Source organism: Oncorhynchus nerka, linkage group LG13 (assembly GCF_034236695.1).
Source record: "Oncorhynchus nerka isolate Pitt River linkage group LG13, Oner_Uvic_2.0, whole genome shotgun sequence".
Classification (NCBI taxonomy): Eukaryota; Metazoa; Chordata; class Actinopteri; order Salmoniformes; family Salmonidae; genus Oncorhynchus; species Oncorhynchus nerka.
Window position 1 is genome coordinate 32912210 of NC_088408.1, and position 18178 is coordinate 32930387.

At 45.6% G+C, this 18178-nt stretch overlaps 1 protein-coding gene and 1 long non-coding RNA gene across 2 annotated transcripts; one reads left to right on the forward strand and one right to left on the reverse strand.

The window, feature by feature from the left end:
- Positions 1-5908: 5908 nt before the first annotated feature.
- LOC115140482 (uncharacterized) lies at positions 5909-6896 on the reverse strand. Its single transcript, XR_003865237.2, has 2 exons — positions 6616-6896; positions 5909-6305 (listed from the first exon to the last, which is right to left on the reverse strand). It is a non-coding gene; the product is annotated as an uncharacterized LOC115140482 (long non-coding RNA).
- Positions 6897-16221: 9325 nt separating this feature from the next.
- On the forward strand, positions 16222-17448 carry LOC115140483 (basic leucine zipper transcriptional factor ATF-like 3). The gene is made up of 3 exons (XM_029678824.2): positions 16222-16485; positions 16702-16812; positions 17005-17448. Exons 1-3 carry the CDS (start codon positions 16411-16413, stop codon positions 17188-17190), a joined length of 372 nt encoding a protein of 123 aa, XP_029534684.1. The 5' UTR covers positions 16222-16410; the 3' UTR covers positions 17191-17448.
- Positions 17449-18178: the final 730 nt, after the last annotated feature.

Sequence of the window (18178 nt, forward strand, 5' to 3'; positions counted from 1 at the left end):
GCTTCACCACAGGGATGGTGCCAGGTTTCCTCCAGATGTGACGCTTGGCATTCAGGCCAAAGAGTTCAATCTTGGTTTCGTCAGACCACAGAATCTTGTTTCTCATTGTCTGAGAGTTCTTTAGGTGCCTTTTGGCAAACTCCAAGCGGGCTGCCATGTGCCTTTCACTGAGGAGTGGCTTCCGTCTGCCACTCTAATATAAAGGCCTGATTGGTGGAGTGCTGCAGAGATGGTTGTTCTTTTGGAAGGTTCTCCCATCTCTACTGAGGAACTCTGAAGCTCTGTCAGACTGAACATCAGGTTCTTGGTCATCTCCCTGACCAAGGCCTATGTCCCCTGATTGCTCAGTTTGGCCTGGCGGGTAGCTCTAGGACGAGTCTTGGTGGTTCCAAACTTCTTCCATTTAAGAGGATGGAGGCCTCTGTGTTCTTTGGAACCTTCCGTGCTGCAGAAATGATTTGGTACCATTCCCCAGATCTTTGCGTCGACACATTCCTGTCTCAGAGCTCAACAGACAATTCCTTCGACCTCATGGCATGGTTTTTGCTCTGACATGCACTGTCAACTGTGGGACCTTACATAGACAGGTGTGTGCCTTTCCAAATCATGTCCAATCAATTGAATTTACCACAGGTGGACTCCAATCAAGTTGTAAAAACATCTCAAGGATGATCAATGGAAACAGGATGCACCTGAGCTCAATTTCGAGTCTCATTACAAAGGGTCCGAATAATTATGTAAATAAGGTATTTCTGTTTTATTTTTAAAAATGTATTTTAAACATTTTTTTCTTTGTAATTATGGGGTATTGTGTGTAGATTGATTAACCATAAAAAAAATGTAATCCATTTCAGAATAAGGCTGTAATGTAACAACATTTGGAAAAAGACAAGGGGTATGAATACTTTCGGAATGCACTGTATATTGAGTTAATAAAGCCGCATACAAACGTGGTCTCTTTTTTGCTTTCTTGAATAAGGCAGGGTCCAAAATGCAGGTGTTTCAGCCTAGCTCAGTGCTTTTTGTGGTTGAGGGGCAGCCATCAGAAAATACAACGCATATGTGTTTGTAATCTTCTCTAATTGCACAGTGATTGGTTGAGTGTTCTATCACTCATGGGGACACTACGTCACTACAGAATCTACAGCGCGAGCTAAGCAATTCAAGACCCCTTAGGTGCTGGCTTACATTTACATTCAAAGTCCCCATCCAAGAAGGCTCATTGTCCAACAGATAAAGATCATTGACCAACAGATAAAATTATGTGAAATCACATTATATCTACCATAGCGTTGATTGGACTGATCATGTCAACATCATACTTTCAAAATATTAGCTAGCAAGCTTGACAAGCAGTCATCATCATGAATTATGTCAACAATCTACTGGAAAATCATTTATAAACTTTTTTATATGAAGAGAAATTATGGATAAAACGTATCGGTGCTCACCGGACATTGGACATTAAACATTACACAAGAAGTCAGAAATCGCAACTTCAACAATGAGTGGTTTGGAAGGAATCAGTGGCTAACTGCAAGCGTTGCAAAGCAATCACTATTTTGCGTCCTCTGCCTGCTATTTGGTGGAGAGGGTGTGTGGTCCAAGTCTGGATTTAAGGATTTAAAACATCTATCGCATAAGAGGATAAACATTCACACACAACACCATGGGCCAGAGAATTCGGTCAATCCAGCATGACTTCTACCGCTTTCAAAACAACTGGAAACTCGGAATTGGGAAATCTCAGACTTCAGTGAGTTCAAAACAACTGGGAACTCAGAACAAAATGAGCTCCGACTGAGAAAATAGGTTTTGAATGGTCATCCAACTCAGAATTCCAAGTCGGGAAATCAGGCCTCTTTCTAGAGCTCCAACCTGAAGATCACCGACATCATGATTTTTTTCCATATTTCCCAGATGTCATGAAAGCACCATGCATCCAGAGAATGTGTCACGCCCTGACCTTAGTTATCTTTGTTTTCTTTATTATTTTGATCGCTGCAGCTGTACATAGTCTATTGGTAAATAGCCCACCCATTTTCACCTACCTCATCCCCATACTGTTTTTATTTATTTACTTTTCTGCTCTTTTGCACACCAATATCTCTACCTGTACATGACCATCTGATCATTTATCACTCCAGTGTTAATCTGCAAAATTGTAATTATTCGCCTACCTCATGCTTTTTGCACACATTGTATATAGACTCCCCCCCCCTTTTTTTTCTACTGTGTTATTGACTTGTTAATTGTTTACTCCATGTGTAACTCTGTGTTGTCTGTTCACACTGCTATGCTTTATCTTGGCCAGGTCGCAGTTGCAAATGAGAACTTGTTCTCAACTAGCCTACCTGGTTAAATAAAGGTGAAATAAAAAATAGGTCAGGGTGTGACAAGGGTGGTTGGTTTAGTTTTTGTATTGTCTAGGTGTTTTTTGTATTTTCTAGTTGTTTTCTTGTCTAGGGTTTTTTGTACATCTATGAGGTTTTGGTTTGTCTAGGTATATATAGGTCTATGGTGGCCTGAATTGGTTCCCAATCAGAGGCAGCTGTTTGTCGTTGTCTCTGATTGGGGATCCTATTTAGGTTGCCATTTTCCATGTTGGTTTTGTGGGTTATAAAATATTTCAAATGGTCGGCTATCTGCGTCTCTCTTCCTCTGTGCTGACTTAAAGAAGAGTAAAGTTAAGGCCTCAACATCTTGCTGAATCGTCTGTACCAACAGCTATCAGAATTTCTGTGTCCATTTTGAAAGTGCAGAACGAATAGGCCTACCTCGTCGCAGCACGTTTGCATGCACTTGCTTATACTTGGAGCTAAGTGTTAATGGTACAAGAACAAACTTTATGAATTTACTCAACATAATGTACTAATGTTTGTATGGTGCAAAAGTCAAAACTCTATGTTGGCGTTCATTATTATTGAAGGAGAATGTGATTCTTATCGACTTATCCACAAGTAGTCAGTAGAAACCACATTTGTTTCTGCAAGTCAGGCATATCAGCTATGATTTTTTTTAAAGCAGTAAATGAGGCTGAATGAACTGTTTCGCTGCCAGACGAGGCTCTGCTGATGGCCAGGTGTAGCCATAGTAAGGAGTCACTCCATGGTGTTGAAGGAAAGCTCCACTGTCAGGAGAGCATTTTGTACTGTAGGCCTTAACAGTTTTTGGGCACCGTTTTTCACCGTTACAGCAATTCATTTTTTTGTGTGTTTTGTTGTGTAGTGGCTTTGCTGGCATGCATCTAAAAAAATTTTTTGAGTTTGCCCCACCAATATTTACAAGCTGAAATTACCACTGCTACAGTGGTGTTAGAAAGCTTGGTTATGGGAATGAACAGAGAAGATACATTTTGACTGTCATTTGCAAATCGTCTGCGACTTCAAGTCACTCCAGGGCAGAGACTCCGGAGCAACGGTCCGTTTTGGACAGCAGGACACCAAATACCAGGCACAAAGACGTAAACATTGCCATCGTCATAGCCATTGATTGCTGATTTTATGTGTGACCATAGACATTGATGTTAGTGTCTGCTGACTGTCAGGATTTCTGGATTATGCTATGACATGTTTTTCCCACCATGAACGTGGTCTTTAAAATTCTGCTCAAATTGAAACCATGTGATGGCTAATAATAAAAACTCATGGATAGTGACATTTTTATATTTTTCAAGGGCCACCTGGTATGACCAGAGGAGCAAAAGACCCACATTGGCCCGAGTGGCGCAGCGGTCTAAGGCACTGCGTCTCAGTGCAAGCGGCGTCACTACAGTCCCTGAATAGAATCCAGGCTGAATCACATTAGGCCATAATTGGGAGTCCCATAGGGCGGTGCACAGCTGACTGGTGTGTTTACGGGAATATTCAATCTCTCCCTATCCCAGTCTGCTGTCCCCACATGCTTCAAGATGGCCACCATTGTTCCTGTACCCAAGAAGGCAAAGGTGACTGAACTTAATGACTATCGCCCTGTAGCACTCACCTCTGTCATCATGAAGTGCTTTGAGATCATGAAGTGCTTTGAGAGAGAGAGATGAAGTGCTTTGAGGCCAAGAATTATATCACCTCTACCTTACCTGCCACCCTAGACCCACTTCAAATTGCTTACCGCCCCAATAGATCCACAGACGATGCAATCGCCATCACTCTGCACACTGCCCGATCCCATCTGGACAAGAGGATTCCATATGTAAGAATGCTGTTTAGTGACTATAGCTCAGCATTCAACAACATAGTACCCTCCAAGCACATCATTAAGCTCATGGCCCTGGGTCTGAACCCCGCCCTGTGCAACTAGGTCCTGGACATCCTGATGGGCCGCCTCCAGGTGGTGACAGTAGGAAACATCACCTCCACTCCGCTGATCCTCGACACTGGGGCCCCACAAGGATGCGTGCTCAGCCCCCTCCTGTACTCCCCGCCTCCAACTCAATCATCAAGTTTGCAGAAGACACAACAGTAGGATGCTTAATTACCAACGATGACGAGACAGCCTACAGGGAGGAGGTGAGGGCTCTGGGAGTGTGGTGCCAGGAATATAACCTCTCACTCAACGTCAACAAAACAAAGGAGATGATCGTGGACTTCAGGAAACAGCAGAGGGTGCACCCCCTATCTACATTGACGGGACCGCAGTGGAGAAGGTGGAAAGCTTCAAGTTCCTTGGCGTACACATTACTGACAAACTGAAATGGACCACACAGACAGACCGTGTGGTGAAGAAGGTTCAACCCTCACAAACTTTTACAGATGCACAATTGAAAGCATCCTGTCTGGCTGTATCACCACCTGGTACAGCAACTGCACTGACCACAACCGCAAGGCTCTCCAGAGGGTGGTGCGGTCTGCCCAATGCATTACCGGGGGCAAACTACCCACCCTCCAGCACCCAATGTCACAGGAAGGCCAAAAGATAATCAAGGACATCAACCACCCGAGCCACTGCCTGTTCCCCCCGCTGTCATCCAGAAGGCGAGGTCAGTACAGGTGCATCAAAGCTGGGACCGAGAGACTGAAAAACAGCTTCTATCTCAAGGACATCAGAATGGGCTCCCGAGTGGCGCAGCGGTCTAAGGCACGGCATCTCAGTGCAAGAGGCGTCACTGCAGTCCCTGTTTCGAATCCAGGCTGCATCCCATCCGGCCGTGATTGGGCTCACAATTGGCCCAGCATTGTCCGGGTTTGGCCGGGTTAGGCTGTCATTGTCAATAAGAATTTGTTCTTAACTGACTTGCCTAGTTAAATAAAATAAGAATAAATACAAATTAAACAGTCATCACTAGCCCATTAGAGGCTGCTGTCTATAGGCATAGACTAGAAATCACTGGCCACTTTAAGGAATGGAACACTAGTTACTTTAATAATGTTTACATATCTGGCATTACTCATTTAAAATGTATATACTGTTGTCTATACTTCTACGGTATATTAGTCACTTAATAATGTTTACATACCTTGCATTACTCATCTCATATGTATATACTTTATTCTATACTATTCTACTGTATCTTAATCTGTTCTGCTCTGACGTCGCTCGTCCATACATGTACACAGTCCTAATTCATTCCTACTTAGATTTGTGTGTATTTTGTAATTTGTTAGATATTACTGCACTGTCAGAGCTAGAAGCACAAGCATTTCGCTACACCCGCAATAACATCTGCTAATCACGTGTATGTGACCAATAAAATTTGATTTGATTTGGCCCAGCGTCATTAGGGTTTGGCCGGGGTAGGCTGTCATTGTAAATAATAATGTGTTCTTCACTGACTTGCCTAGTTAAATAAAGGTTAAATAAAAATAGACCTATGAACCAGAGGAACAAAAGGCCCATCTGGTATGAACCTGAATTAAATGGCACTTCAATTATACATACAAGGGTCCATCAACATGCACAAACACCAGTCTCCATTTCATTTCACTATTTCATTTTCAGAGATACAGCATGAGAGAACACAATATGAATTCATTTACAAAAAGCCAAGAATTAGACCTATACATTTAGTGTGATGTGTGTGACCCAAGGAACAATCGGAGGGCATTCTCTGTGCTGGCATGAATAACCATTTGAGGTGTGATTACATTGACTTGAGCAATGCACTCACAGACAAGAAGTGTGTTCTTAAGTTCATTCCTGTACTGGAGAGGGGAGATATATAATACATTTAACGATTCAAAACAACCAGGTTGCTGCTTTCCATAATGTTGCACTCCAAATGATGATAACCCACATGTTTTTCTGCTTCCAAGACAAGAGAGTCTGTCTCCAGACACAGGTGTTCCAATGGAATCCGTTTTGGCTCTCTGTTACAACACAGTAACAACACAGTAACAACACAGTAACAACACAGTCATTATGAGGGGACTCAACGGGAACTATCAAAAATCATGTCTGGTTTTATCACACCATACGGCCGTTTCAGAGTTTTATGCACACAGCATTTGGCAAAGTGAAAGCAGCCTTTAACCATTTTTTAAAACTTGAAACAAGATCTTTATATGCATATTCAAAGATCAAGGGCTTAGAAAAGGTAAGGGATTTCTATAACAATGAGGACATACAGTACTGAGAGATTACTGGATTACTGCAGGTTAATGAACAACTATCGCTCACCTGTTCATTCCTGCAGAGACAGCTGGAGAGAAGGAGAAGAAGTACCCTGCCTGCACTTCTTCCACGGCCACTGATGCCTTCTAAAAACACATTCATCACTTCAGCAGTCAGGCAGTCCTCTTATGCAATCCTGATTTTAATACACCCACACTGTTCTTTCAGAGTATCTATGGTGACCTTTGCAGCTGATTGGGAATGGATGTTCCTGCGTCACAGAGGAAATGCCCTCAACTTTGGTTACACAACAAGAAACGGTCAGGAGAAATATACTGGTTACAAATAATAACGCTCCCTAATATCCAGTTACAGTGAGACATTCCATGCAAAGCCTGTTCTTATCCCTGCCAAGGACACTGCTCACTGCACTTGCCCACAATCTGATAACATTCATGTAATGGCGTGTCTAGTACACATAGCAATGTGGATCAAGGTACTATCCACGATGAACTAATACTGGCAAAGCTCCTTGTACATTTGTGTTTGCTTGTTGAAAACAGTCAACTGCTCTTATCTACCCTGAAAAGTGGGGGCATACCAAGGTGTGAAGTCAAGACCAATCTGTAATCAAAATAATAAAAAGAGACAGTTTAACAGACGAGGGTCAACAGAAAAATATCCGAACTGTCAATGATTCAGTCTATTGGCAAAACATAACCTCAGCACAAATCTGAAATGGGCACTGGGCAGTGCAAAGTAGGAAGGACCCTGCTTATTGTAAACCAGTTGAACAGTGGGTGGTTAGCCAAAGGTTTCCCAGCCCGTGCCAAAAGTCAGTCAGTCCCACACAAAAACACATGCTGGGAATGTTCAGCTAGAGCGCCCTGTCCCCACCAGCTTACTCTGCGCTGTTATTGAGACATTGTTGACTTTGTCCTAATACTTGCCTCTCTGGGCTCCACCAAATTAACATTGTGAAAAATGGTTTATGACAGACATGCATTCCTTCCAAAGCTCATGCAAAGGATATAGATCATGTAGGGTATCAGCAGGCAGGGTGAATTGTTAGTGATTTAAGAAGTTGTTCTGTGAGAGTTCACATACAGTTTAGCAAGCGGGAGCTCAGGCTTAATACGTCTAATTGGTTTGCTTTACAGAAGTCACATCATCTTACAGTTTTCACACCAGAATATGACATGTACGTTTAAGCATGGTGCAGAGCCAGACAGACCTGCTGCATAGGACTGGTGATCTGATAAGTGGCTTTTCCATGGAATTCTATGAGTAGGCCTACAGTACAGTATATTCGGAAAGTATTCAGACCCATTGACTTTTTCCACATTTTGTTAGCTCACAGCCTTATTCTAAAATGGATTAAATAAAGAAAAATGTCCTCATCAATCTACACACAATACCCCATAATGCAAGGTGAAAACAGGTTTAGACATATTTGCAAATGTATTACAGATCAAAACAGAAATAGCTTATGCAAATAAGTATTCAGACCCTTTGTTTGGACACCCAAAATTGAGCTCAGCTGCATCCTGTTTCCATTGATCATCCTTGAGATGTTTCTACAACTTGGAGTCCACCTGTGGTACATTCAATTGATTGGAAATTATTTGGAAAGGCACACACCTGTCTATGTAAGGTCTCACAGTTGACAGTGCATGTCAGAGAAAAAAACAAGCCATGAGGTCGAAGGAATTGTTTGTAGAGCTCCGAGACAGGATCGTATCGAGGCAAAGATCTGGGGAATGGTACCAAAACATTTCTGCAGCATTGAAGGTCCCCAAGAACAAAGTGACCTCCATTCTTAAATGGAAGAAGTTTGGAACCACCAAGACTCTTCCTAGAGCTGGTCGCCAGGCCAAACTGAGCAATCGGAGGAGAAGAGCCTTGGTCAGGGAGGTGACCAAGAACCTGAGGGTCACTCTGACAGAGCTCCAGAGTTCCTCTGTGGTGATGGGCGAACCTTCCAGAAGGACAACCATCTCTACATCACTCCACCATTGTAGAGTGGCCAGATGGAAGACACTCTTCAGTAAAAGACACATGGCAGCCCGCTTGGAGTTTGCCAAAAGGCACCTAAAGGACTCTCAGACCATGAGAAACAAGATTCTCTGGTCTGATGAAAGCAAGACTTAACTCTTTGGCCTGAAGTGGACAGGTGGGGGAGCAGAGGCGGACACCTAGGTCTGGCAGGCTGGTTCGATGAGGTTGTGGACTGACCCGGCATTCTGCGTCGAGGCTGATGTCCAGTGGGTCTGTTCGGGGGTCAACCCTGAGGTCGGGGAGCGGGACGATCCATACGGTTATGGTGAAATGCCTGAATCATCTCTGGGTCGAGGATGCCCTGGTCGGGGGCCCAGGACCGGCCTTCAGGCCCATATCCTTCCCAGTCCACTAGGTAGTGGATGCGACCTCTTAGGCATTAGGAATCAGGGATGGCCTGTATGGTGTAGGCAGCTTCCCCTCCAACGTCCAACGGTGGGGGCACACTGCAGGTAGAGACTGGAGGATGAAGAGGACTGTAGGTGACCGGTTTTAAAGGAGACACATGGAAGGACGAGGAGATTTTATACTGACAGGGTAACTGGAGGCGGAACGTGACAGAGTTATCTTGCAGGGACCAATGAAGCGAGGACAGAACTTTATGCAGGGGAGGCAGAGCCGGATGTCTCTGGTAGAGAGCCACACACGCTGTCCAGGGTGAAAGAGTGGCGTAGGTCGGCGGCATATGTTGGCAAAGCATTTCTGTCAATTAGAGGCTTCCTGCAGATGCCGGTGAGCGGTCTCCCATACACCCTCACTACGCCGAAACCAGTCGTCGACAGCTGGGACAGTACCAGGCTCCACCTCCCAGGGAAATATGGGGGGTTGGTAACCAAGGACACACTGAAACGGAGTAAGGTGGAGGGATGAGTGCATGGGTGATTTCTGAGCGTATTCGGCCCAGGCCATATACCGGCTCCAGTCGTGTAGCGAGGCAGAACATTATTGGCGAAGGTACATCCCTATTTATTGGTTCAGGTGTTCCGTCTGCCCATTGGTCTGGGTGTGGTACCCGGAGGAGAGGCTGAAGGCGACCTCCAGTCGGTCACAGAAGGCTTGTCACACCCGGGAGACAAACTGGGGCCCGCGGTCAGAGATGATGTCCTCTGGAATGCCATACAGACAGAACATCTGCTGGAACATACACTCTGCCAATTCCATGGCATATGAGGAAGAGGAACCAGACACATTTTTGAAAAACGGTCTACTATGACAAGAATGGTGGTGTTACCAGAGGATTCAGGAAGGTCTGTGATAAAGTCAACAGCTATAGTTGAAGTCGGAAGTGTACATACACTCAGGTTGGAGTCATTAAAACTAATTTTCAACCACTCCACAAATTTATTGTTCACAAACTATAGTTTTGGCAAGTCAGTGCAGACATCTACTTTGTGCAAGTAATTTTTCCAACAATTGTTTACAGACAGATTATTTCACTTATAATTCACTGTATCACAATTCTAATGGGTCAGAAGTTTACATACACTAACTTGACTGTCCCTTTAACTTCTTATGGTATAGGGGACTCTTGCGTCCCACTCTGCCAAAAGCCATGGAAAATGCAGCGCTGCAAATTCAAATAAATGCTATAAAAATCTAACTTTCATTAAATCACACATGTAAGATACTAAATTAAAACTACACTCGTTGTGAATCCAGCCAATATGTCAGATATTAAAAAGGCTTTTCGGCGAAAGCATAAGAAGATATTATCTGATGATAGCACAACAGTAAACAAAGAGGGTAGCATATTTCAACCCTGCAGGCGCTACACAAAACGCAGAAATAAAATATAAAACATGCCTTACCTTTGATGAGCTTCTTTTGTTGGCACTCCAATATGTCCCATAAACATCACAATTGGTCCTTTTGTTCGATTAATTCCGTCCATATATATACAAAATGTCCATTTTTTTTGGCGCGTTTGATCCAGAAAAAAACATCTTCCAAATTGCGCAATGTCACTACAAAATATTTCAAAGGTTGCCTGTAAACTTTGCCAAAACATTTCAAACTACTTTTGTAATAAAACTTTAGGTATTTTAAACGTTAATAATCAAAAGTTAATAATCAATCAAATTGAAGACAGGTCTATCTGTGTTCAATACAGGAAGACAACAAACCAAGCTACTTTTCAAGTCTTGCGCAACTCTCAACAGTGATACGCAGTTCCTAGATGGCCGTACTTCTTCATTGCACAAATGAATAACCTCAACCAAATTCCAAAGACTGGTGACATCCATTGGAAGCGGTAGGAACTGAAAACAAGTTCCTAAGAAATACCGTTTCCCAATGAGAAACCACTGAACAGACAGAGACCTCCATTTTTTTTATTCTGAACGGTTAGTTCTCTGGGTTTTGCCTGCTACATAAGTTCTGTTATACTCACAGACATGATTCAAACAGTTTTAGAAACTTCAGAGTGTTTTCTATCCAAAGCTACTATTGATATGCATATCTTATATTCTTGGCATGAGTAGCAGGAAGTTGAAATTGGGCACGCTATTTATCCAAAAGTGAAAATGCTGCCCCCTATACCTTAAGAAGTTAAACAGCTTGGAAAATGGCCATCAATGACACAGGGAGGGGGGCTGGGCCTGGAAACAGAAGAAGGGGGAGACACAGGCTTAATCCTAGACACATAGAAAGTAGGGTGAATACGGAGGGTATGGGGTAACAAAAGACGAATAGCAGTGAGGCTAATGACTCTAGAGATGGGGGAGGGGCCGATGAAATGGGGGGAAAGTATATGGGACTCCAGCCAGAGGGGCAGGTCCCGGGTGGAGAGCCATACTCTCTGCCCGAGCCGATAGCATGGAGCAGGGGTCCGGTGGCAATCCGCTTGTTGCCTATACCTGGAAGTGGTCTTCAACAGAGCGGCCCGGGCTCTCTTCCAGGTACGGCCACAGCGGCGGTTGAACATCTGGGCAGAGAGATTGCTGACTTCCTCCTCTTGTTTGGGGAAGAGCGGAGACTGATATCCCAAGGAACACCCGAAGGGTGAGAGACCAGTGGCAGAGCAAGGAAGGGTGTTGCAGGAGTACTCAACCCATACCTGTTGCTGACTCCAGGTTGTAGGGTTGGCGGCCACTAGGCAGCGAAGTCCTGGTTGGCTTGTTCCGACTGGCCTTGTTCCGACTGGCCATTGGACTGGGGGTAGAATCCGGAGGACAGGCTGGCCGACGACCAAATGAGCATGCAGAACACCTTCCAGAACCGGGACGAGAATTGCGGACCCCGGTCAGAGACCATGTCCACCAGGAGACCGGTGCGCCTCCCGGACCTGTTTCCCTATACCCCAGCTGAGTGCCGTCGCCAGGCACGAGGTGGGAAAGATGGTCTCGGGCTTTGGGCTGGTAGCCATGGGGTTATAGAGGCGAGAAAGAGCATCCGGCTTGACGTTCTTGGACCCCGGCCGGTAGGAGAGGGAAGAGTTGAACTGGGTAAAAAGTATGGCCCATCTCGCTTGCCTGGAGTTGAGGCACTTCGCGGGGCGGAGATACTCCAGGTTTTTGTAGTCGTCCACAAAATGAACGGATGTTCTGCCCCTTCTTGCCAGTGCCTCCATTCCTCCAACACCATCTTCACCGCGAGAAGCTCCCGATTCCCCACATCGTTGTTCCTCTCCATGGCATTGAGGCAGTGGGAGAAGAGCGCTAAGAACCTTGGCGTGATCCTGGACAACACCCTGTCGTTCTCAACTAACATCAAGGCGGTGGCCTGTTCCTGTAGGTTCATGCTCTACAACATCCGCAGAGTACGACCCTGCCTCACACAGGAAGCGGCGCAGGTCCTAATCCAGGCACTTGTCATCTCCCGTCTGGATTACTGCAACTCGCTGTTGGCTGGGCTCCCTGCCTGTGCCATTAAACCCCTACAACTCATCCAGAACGCCGCAGCCCGTCTGGTGTTCAACCTTCCCAAGTTCTCTCACGTCACCCCGCTCCTCCGCTCTCTCCACTGGCTTCCAGTTGAAGCTCGCATCCGCTACAAGACCATGGTGCTTGCCTACGGAGCTGTGAGGGGAACGGCACCTCAGTACCTCCAGGCTCTGATCAGGCCCTACACCCAAACAAGGGCACTGCGTTCATCCACCTCTGGCCTGCTCGCCTCCCTACCACTGAGGAAGTACAGTTCCCGCTCAGCCCAGTCAAAACTGTTCGCTGCTCTGGCCCCCAATGGTGGAACAAACTCCCTCACGACGCCAGGACAGCGGAGTCAATCACCACCTTCCGGAGACACCTGAAACCCCACCTCTTTAAGGAATACCTAGGATAGGATAAAGTAATCCTTCTCACCCCCCTTAAAAGATTTAGATGCACTATTGTAAAGTGGCTGTTCCACTGGATGTCATAAGGTGAATGCACCAATTTGTAAGTCGCTCTGGATAAGAGCGTCTGCTAAATGACTTAAATGTAAATGTTAAATGAGAAGAAGGCGCAGGGATGCAGCTTAAGGTCCAGGGCAGAACGTTGGGACCGGACAGCCCACACTCCGACATCCGAAGCATTGGCCTCCACCAAGAACTGACAGGAAGGGTCAGGATGAACCAGGATAGGAGCAGTGTTGAAGCGGTGGTTAAGGGCTCAAAACGCCCGGTCAGCCCGGTCAGTGGAGCAGGTGTTCTTGGGGAGAGCGGGAGAAGATGAGGATGTCATCAATCCAAATGAAGACGAACCGGTTCACATGTCATTCACCAGAGCCTGCAGGGGCGTTGGTGAGGCCAAAGGGCATGACCAGCTGTTCGTAGTGGCCGCTGGCAGTGTTGAAGGCGGTCTTCCACTCGTATCCACCCCAGGTGGTAGGTGTTTTGTAGATCCAGCATGGAGAAAACAGTGGCCCCCTGGAGCAGGTCGAAGGCAGAGGAAATTAGTGGTAGTGGATAACGGTTCTTCACAGTAATGTCATTAAGTCCTCGGTAGTCAATGCACGTGCGCAGGGTCTTGTCCTTTTTTTCCACTAAGAAGAACCCTGCGCCAGCGGGAGAGGAAGAGGGACGGATAAATCCTGTAGCTAGGGATTCCCCAATGTAGATCTCCACAGCCTTGGTCTCTGGTCCCGACAGACATCCCCAGGGCGGCATGGTGCTAGGGAGGTCAATTCTGCAGTCATAGGGGTGGTGCGGTGGAAGGGAAGTGGCCCGGGAATTGTTGAACACTTCCCAGAGGTCCTGGTACTCCGCGGCAATGGCGGACAGGGCAGGAGCAACATCCAAACCCCCAGGAAGACGTCTCGGGGCAGGTTGCGCCGACTTCAGACAATGGGCGTGGCAGATCAGACTCCAGCCCATGATTGCACCCGTACACCAGTTGATGAGGGGATTGTGTCACTGGAGCCAGGAGTGGTGTTATGGGTAACCCAACCTATGGCTCGAAAGCCAGTGTGGCGTCCAAAAAGCTCTCATCGGCCCCAGAGTCAATGAGGACACGAAGAGATTTGGACTGGTCTCCCGCAGCAGAATGACATGAAAAGGGGTGCGAGTAAGAGAAGCAGAAAAGTTCTCCATAGGCAGAGCTGGGCTGTTGCCAGCAGAACGGCAACATAGGACCAACGCAAGAGTACTCGCTCCTACCGGTGAGCCTGGTCTTTTACCGGGCAAGAGGACACGAGGACAAGAGGACAAAATTACCAAAAGTCCCGTAATACAGACAGCTCCTTGTGTTGGTCCTATGTTGCCGTTCTGCTGGCAACAGCCCAGCTCTGCCTAGTTGCATAGGCTTGGAAACAGCGTGATGAGGTAGGCTTTCTTGGAGCAATGTGAGGGGAAAGAGGAGGTCTGAAACTCGAAAATGAGGCCACACTGAGCTAAAAAACGCCCAACAGTTGCTCGGCTTTCCATTAAAGCGATCCGGGGGAGGTAAACGGGGCTCCCAGGAAGGTGGAGGGGCTGGTGGGGTGGCACTGCTGACCCCCAAGTTACAGAGGGGCGGTGGGGTTACCACCCTGGCAGGCTGCCCCCTAGACAACCCGCAGAACTGCTCCAGCAGCATGTCCAACACCCGGTCATGGCGCTCAGCCAACATTGGAACCACCTCCATGAGACCCCGAAGCAATTCCTTGTGCCTACCAATTGAGGCTCCTTGGGAGGAGATAACATTGCACAACTGGTCTGGGTCTGCTGGGTCAGTAATGGCCAGTTCTTACTATCAGGTATGAAGGTAAGACCCATGTGCAGACAACGTCGAATTAACAATGGTTTAATAATCCAACGGGGGCAGGCAATAGACAGGTCAAGGCAGGCAGGGCAGTAAACCAGAGGTGGGGCAAAGTACTGGATGGCAGGCAGTGTCAGGGTAGGCAGAGGTCAATAATCCAGAGGTGAGGCAAAGGTACAGGTTGGCAGGCAGAGTGGTCAGGCAGGTGGGCTCAGAGTCAGGAGAGGCAAGTGTCAAAACCAGAAGGGTGAGAAAAAGAGACTAGGAAAAGCTGGAGCTAAGACAAAAACGCTGGTTGACTTGACAAACAAGACTAACTGGCAACAGGGGGAGGGGCAATGCAAATAGTCTGGGTACCCATTTGATTAGCTGTTCAGGAGTCTTATGGCTTGGGGGTAGAAGCTATTTAGGAGCCTCTTGGACCTAGACTTGGCGCTCCGGTACCACATGTCGTGCGGTAGCAGAGAGAACAGTCTGTGACTAGGGTGGCTGGAGTCTTTGACAATTTTTAGGGCCAACCTCTGACACCGCCTGGTATAGAGGTCCTGGATGGCAGGAAGCTTGGCCCCGGAGATGTACTGGGCCGTACGCACTACGTAGTGCGTCACTACGTAGTGCCTTGCGGTCGGAGGCCGCAGCTATGCTCCCATTACACCCTCTTCTATCCAACATAAGTGTATGTTTCATATATGACCACGGTTGAGAGTGACTGGTGACAGATGTGTCTGCTGTAAAGTCTCTCCAGGTGGTGCATCAGAGGGCTAAGGTCCTGAGACAGGTGCTGAACATGCGTCCCACAACCAAGTCCCTGGAGGTGTTTGGGGAGGTGTTCAGCAGCAGGCCCAACAGAGAGGACAAGACAGCTAGGAGGACCAGACTACCCATCAAGAGAGCCATAGAGCAGGCAGATCTCAGGAACAACTATGCTCCTATTTGTGCAGGAACAACTATGTTCCTATTATGATTGGAAGGATGCAATACTGTAGTATTTATCAACGGTGATGGGGTTTATGTTCGCAGAAGTCTGTGATACAATATCGCCCTCACGTGGTGGATAATGGGAACTGCATACTGTATGTACAATGTATACACCTCTATAGAATCACTTTTTAAAACAGTCCCCTTTTTTGCTTGGGTATTATTTTTTATACATTTGTCACGGCGTTGAGGTCATCCTCAGTTGTAGGCTTATGCGAATATAAGAATACAGCCGGATTGAACATAACATTTAAAAATGTTAAACTTTCTGAAACATTGTGGGAACGAGCATCTGGTCCTAAAATGTAAAGAAAATGTATAAAGCATGTTGATTTGAATAAAAAAACCTAAATCTATTTTAAAAAATGTAACAATCACTTTTAAAAACAAATAAAGTATGTGCTGCTTTGCTCTTGTCCCAACGCTCAAAGGGCGTCACACACTATTTAGCACGTGATTTAAAATAAATATTGGCGTCTTCAATGAAGCTGCAAGTGCACTTTGAACAAGTGAAACTCTTTGTCTCTTGCATGCAAATCCGTATCACTTTTGTAGACTCTATATCTTGGAACTTGCTACCTGAAATAAAACGTTCAAAGGCGACTTGTTTTTTAAATACATTTCATATTTTAAATAATCGATATAGGCTAAACTTATTATTCCGTCTGGGATGTCTGACTTCGATATTTCTCGCAGCTTTTTGCAAATCAATGATCAAAGCAGTTTTATGCTTCAAAGATGCGAGGTAAGTGTCAAATACACAAAAATAGTAGGCTAAAGTTGAATGGTTTATACAATTATTCCTTTGTTGATTGTTTTGTCACTATCACTGTTGACAAATGGAATAGTAATCCGCGTCATTGTGTTGGATGACCACACAAAGCTTAATCAGGGAGGGAGTAGCAGCGTTGTGTGATATTCTGACTGACATGCAATGTGGCATTCTGTACCTCTGCTGCAGAGCTCTGGTGATGAAGATGATGACTGGAGACTTAAAAGAAGGGAAAATAACAGGGTGGCAGCACAGAAGAGCCGAAACAGACAGACACAGAGAGCAGATGAGCTGCATAAGGTGGGTCTGTACGTGCGTAACAGACTCCTTATCGTCACACAACTATCTTGGCATAGTCTAACCTTTTCTCTTATATGACAGGAATAACACAGCTATCAATGTCACACGTATTCTCTGAATCAAGTGGATTCAACTTGTATTCTACTCTACTAGTAAGATTATAAAGTAACTGAGCCCAGTTGTCCCGTACAGGCATATGAGTGTCTGGATCAGAAGAACAGACTGCTGAAGAAGGAGGTACAGTTTCTGTCTGAGGAGCAAATGCGTCTGACTGAGGCCCTCAAGGCCCATGAGCCTCTCTGTCTAATCAGGCACTGTGTTCCCACCCTGGGGTCAGGGCCCAGGGATGTAGGGGTCCTCTCCAGTCTGCCCAGATAGCCACCATACCATGCAAAGGTCACAGAGACAAACCAACATGGGAGACTTGTAAACAGAGTTAACAGGTCAGATCACGCATGTCCTCCTCTGTCCTTTGTACTCTCTGTGTCAATTAGATTTGTATAGCTTGAATCAAGTTGTAATCAAATAATTATAGGTTGAAGTAATGAGCTTTGTTTCAGATGTTCAAATTGCTTGTCCTGTTTAAAATGTGTTGTATAATAAATTGCAAATACATTGCATATCCCTCTCCCATGAGACCATCTCCCTTTCAGTCTGATAAATGTGGTTACCGCACCTTTAATCACTTGTGTTTTTGAACTGGTGTTCCGGTATCTGGGTTTGGCCTAGTGGGAACTTCTCCTTTACCAGAAACAATAAACCATAAAACATTTTTTTTGGGGGGGGGGGGGGGGGTTCCTTATTCCCTACTCTAAAACAGGTTATACACTGGCTATTACTAATGTATTTATGAATTTCAACACTTAATTGATCAATTAGATAATCAAATCACTTAATCCAAATATCAGAAGTAGAGTAATATTACACTATTTTGGTTAACTCATGTTACTACTAACCTCACGCCTTCTCAAACATTAAAAAAAATGTGTGATGTTGAATAATGTTGCATTCTGGTCAACGTCAATGATCTACAGTACGTTATAGTCTATCTTGATCACATGACTGCAGGCTTCTCTCCAACACTATTATGGATGGATGTACACATTCCCAGTAGTCTAGTATTTGGCAAGGCTGTTTCTAAGAAATACAGGCTGACCAATGAGAGAAGCGAAAGTCTCTCCAGCCACACAGGCAGTGCTTTTCATGCCAGAGGAATCTATTGACTTCAGTGTACTGTATTTGAGGGAGATTGTGGTGATTATCACAAGGCCTTTTGTGTGGATTGCTCTTTTCAAAAATGGTTTATTTCCCACATTTAAGTAACACACAATTGTTAGTCATTTTCTCTTCTAACTTTCAAATGAGC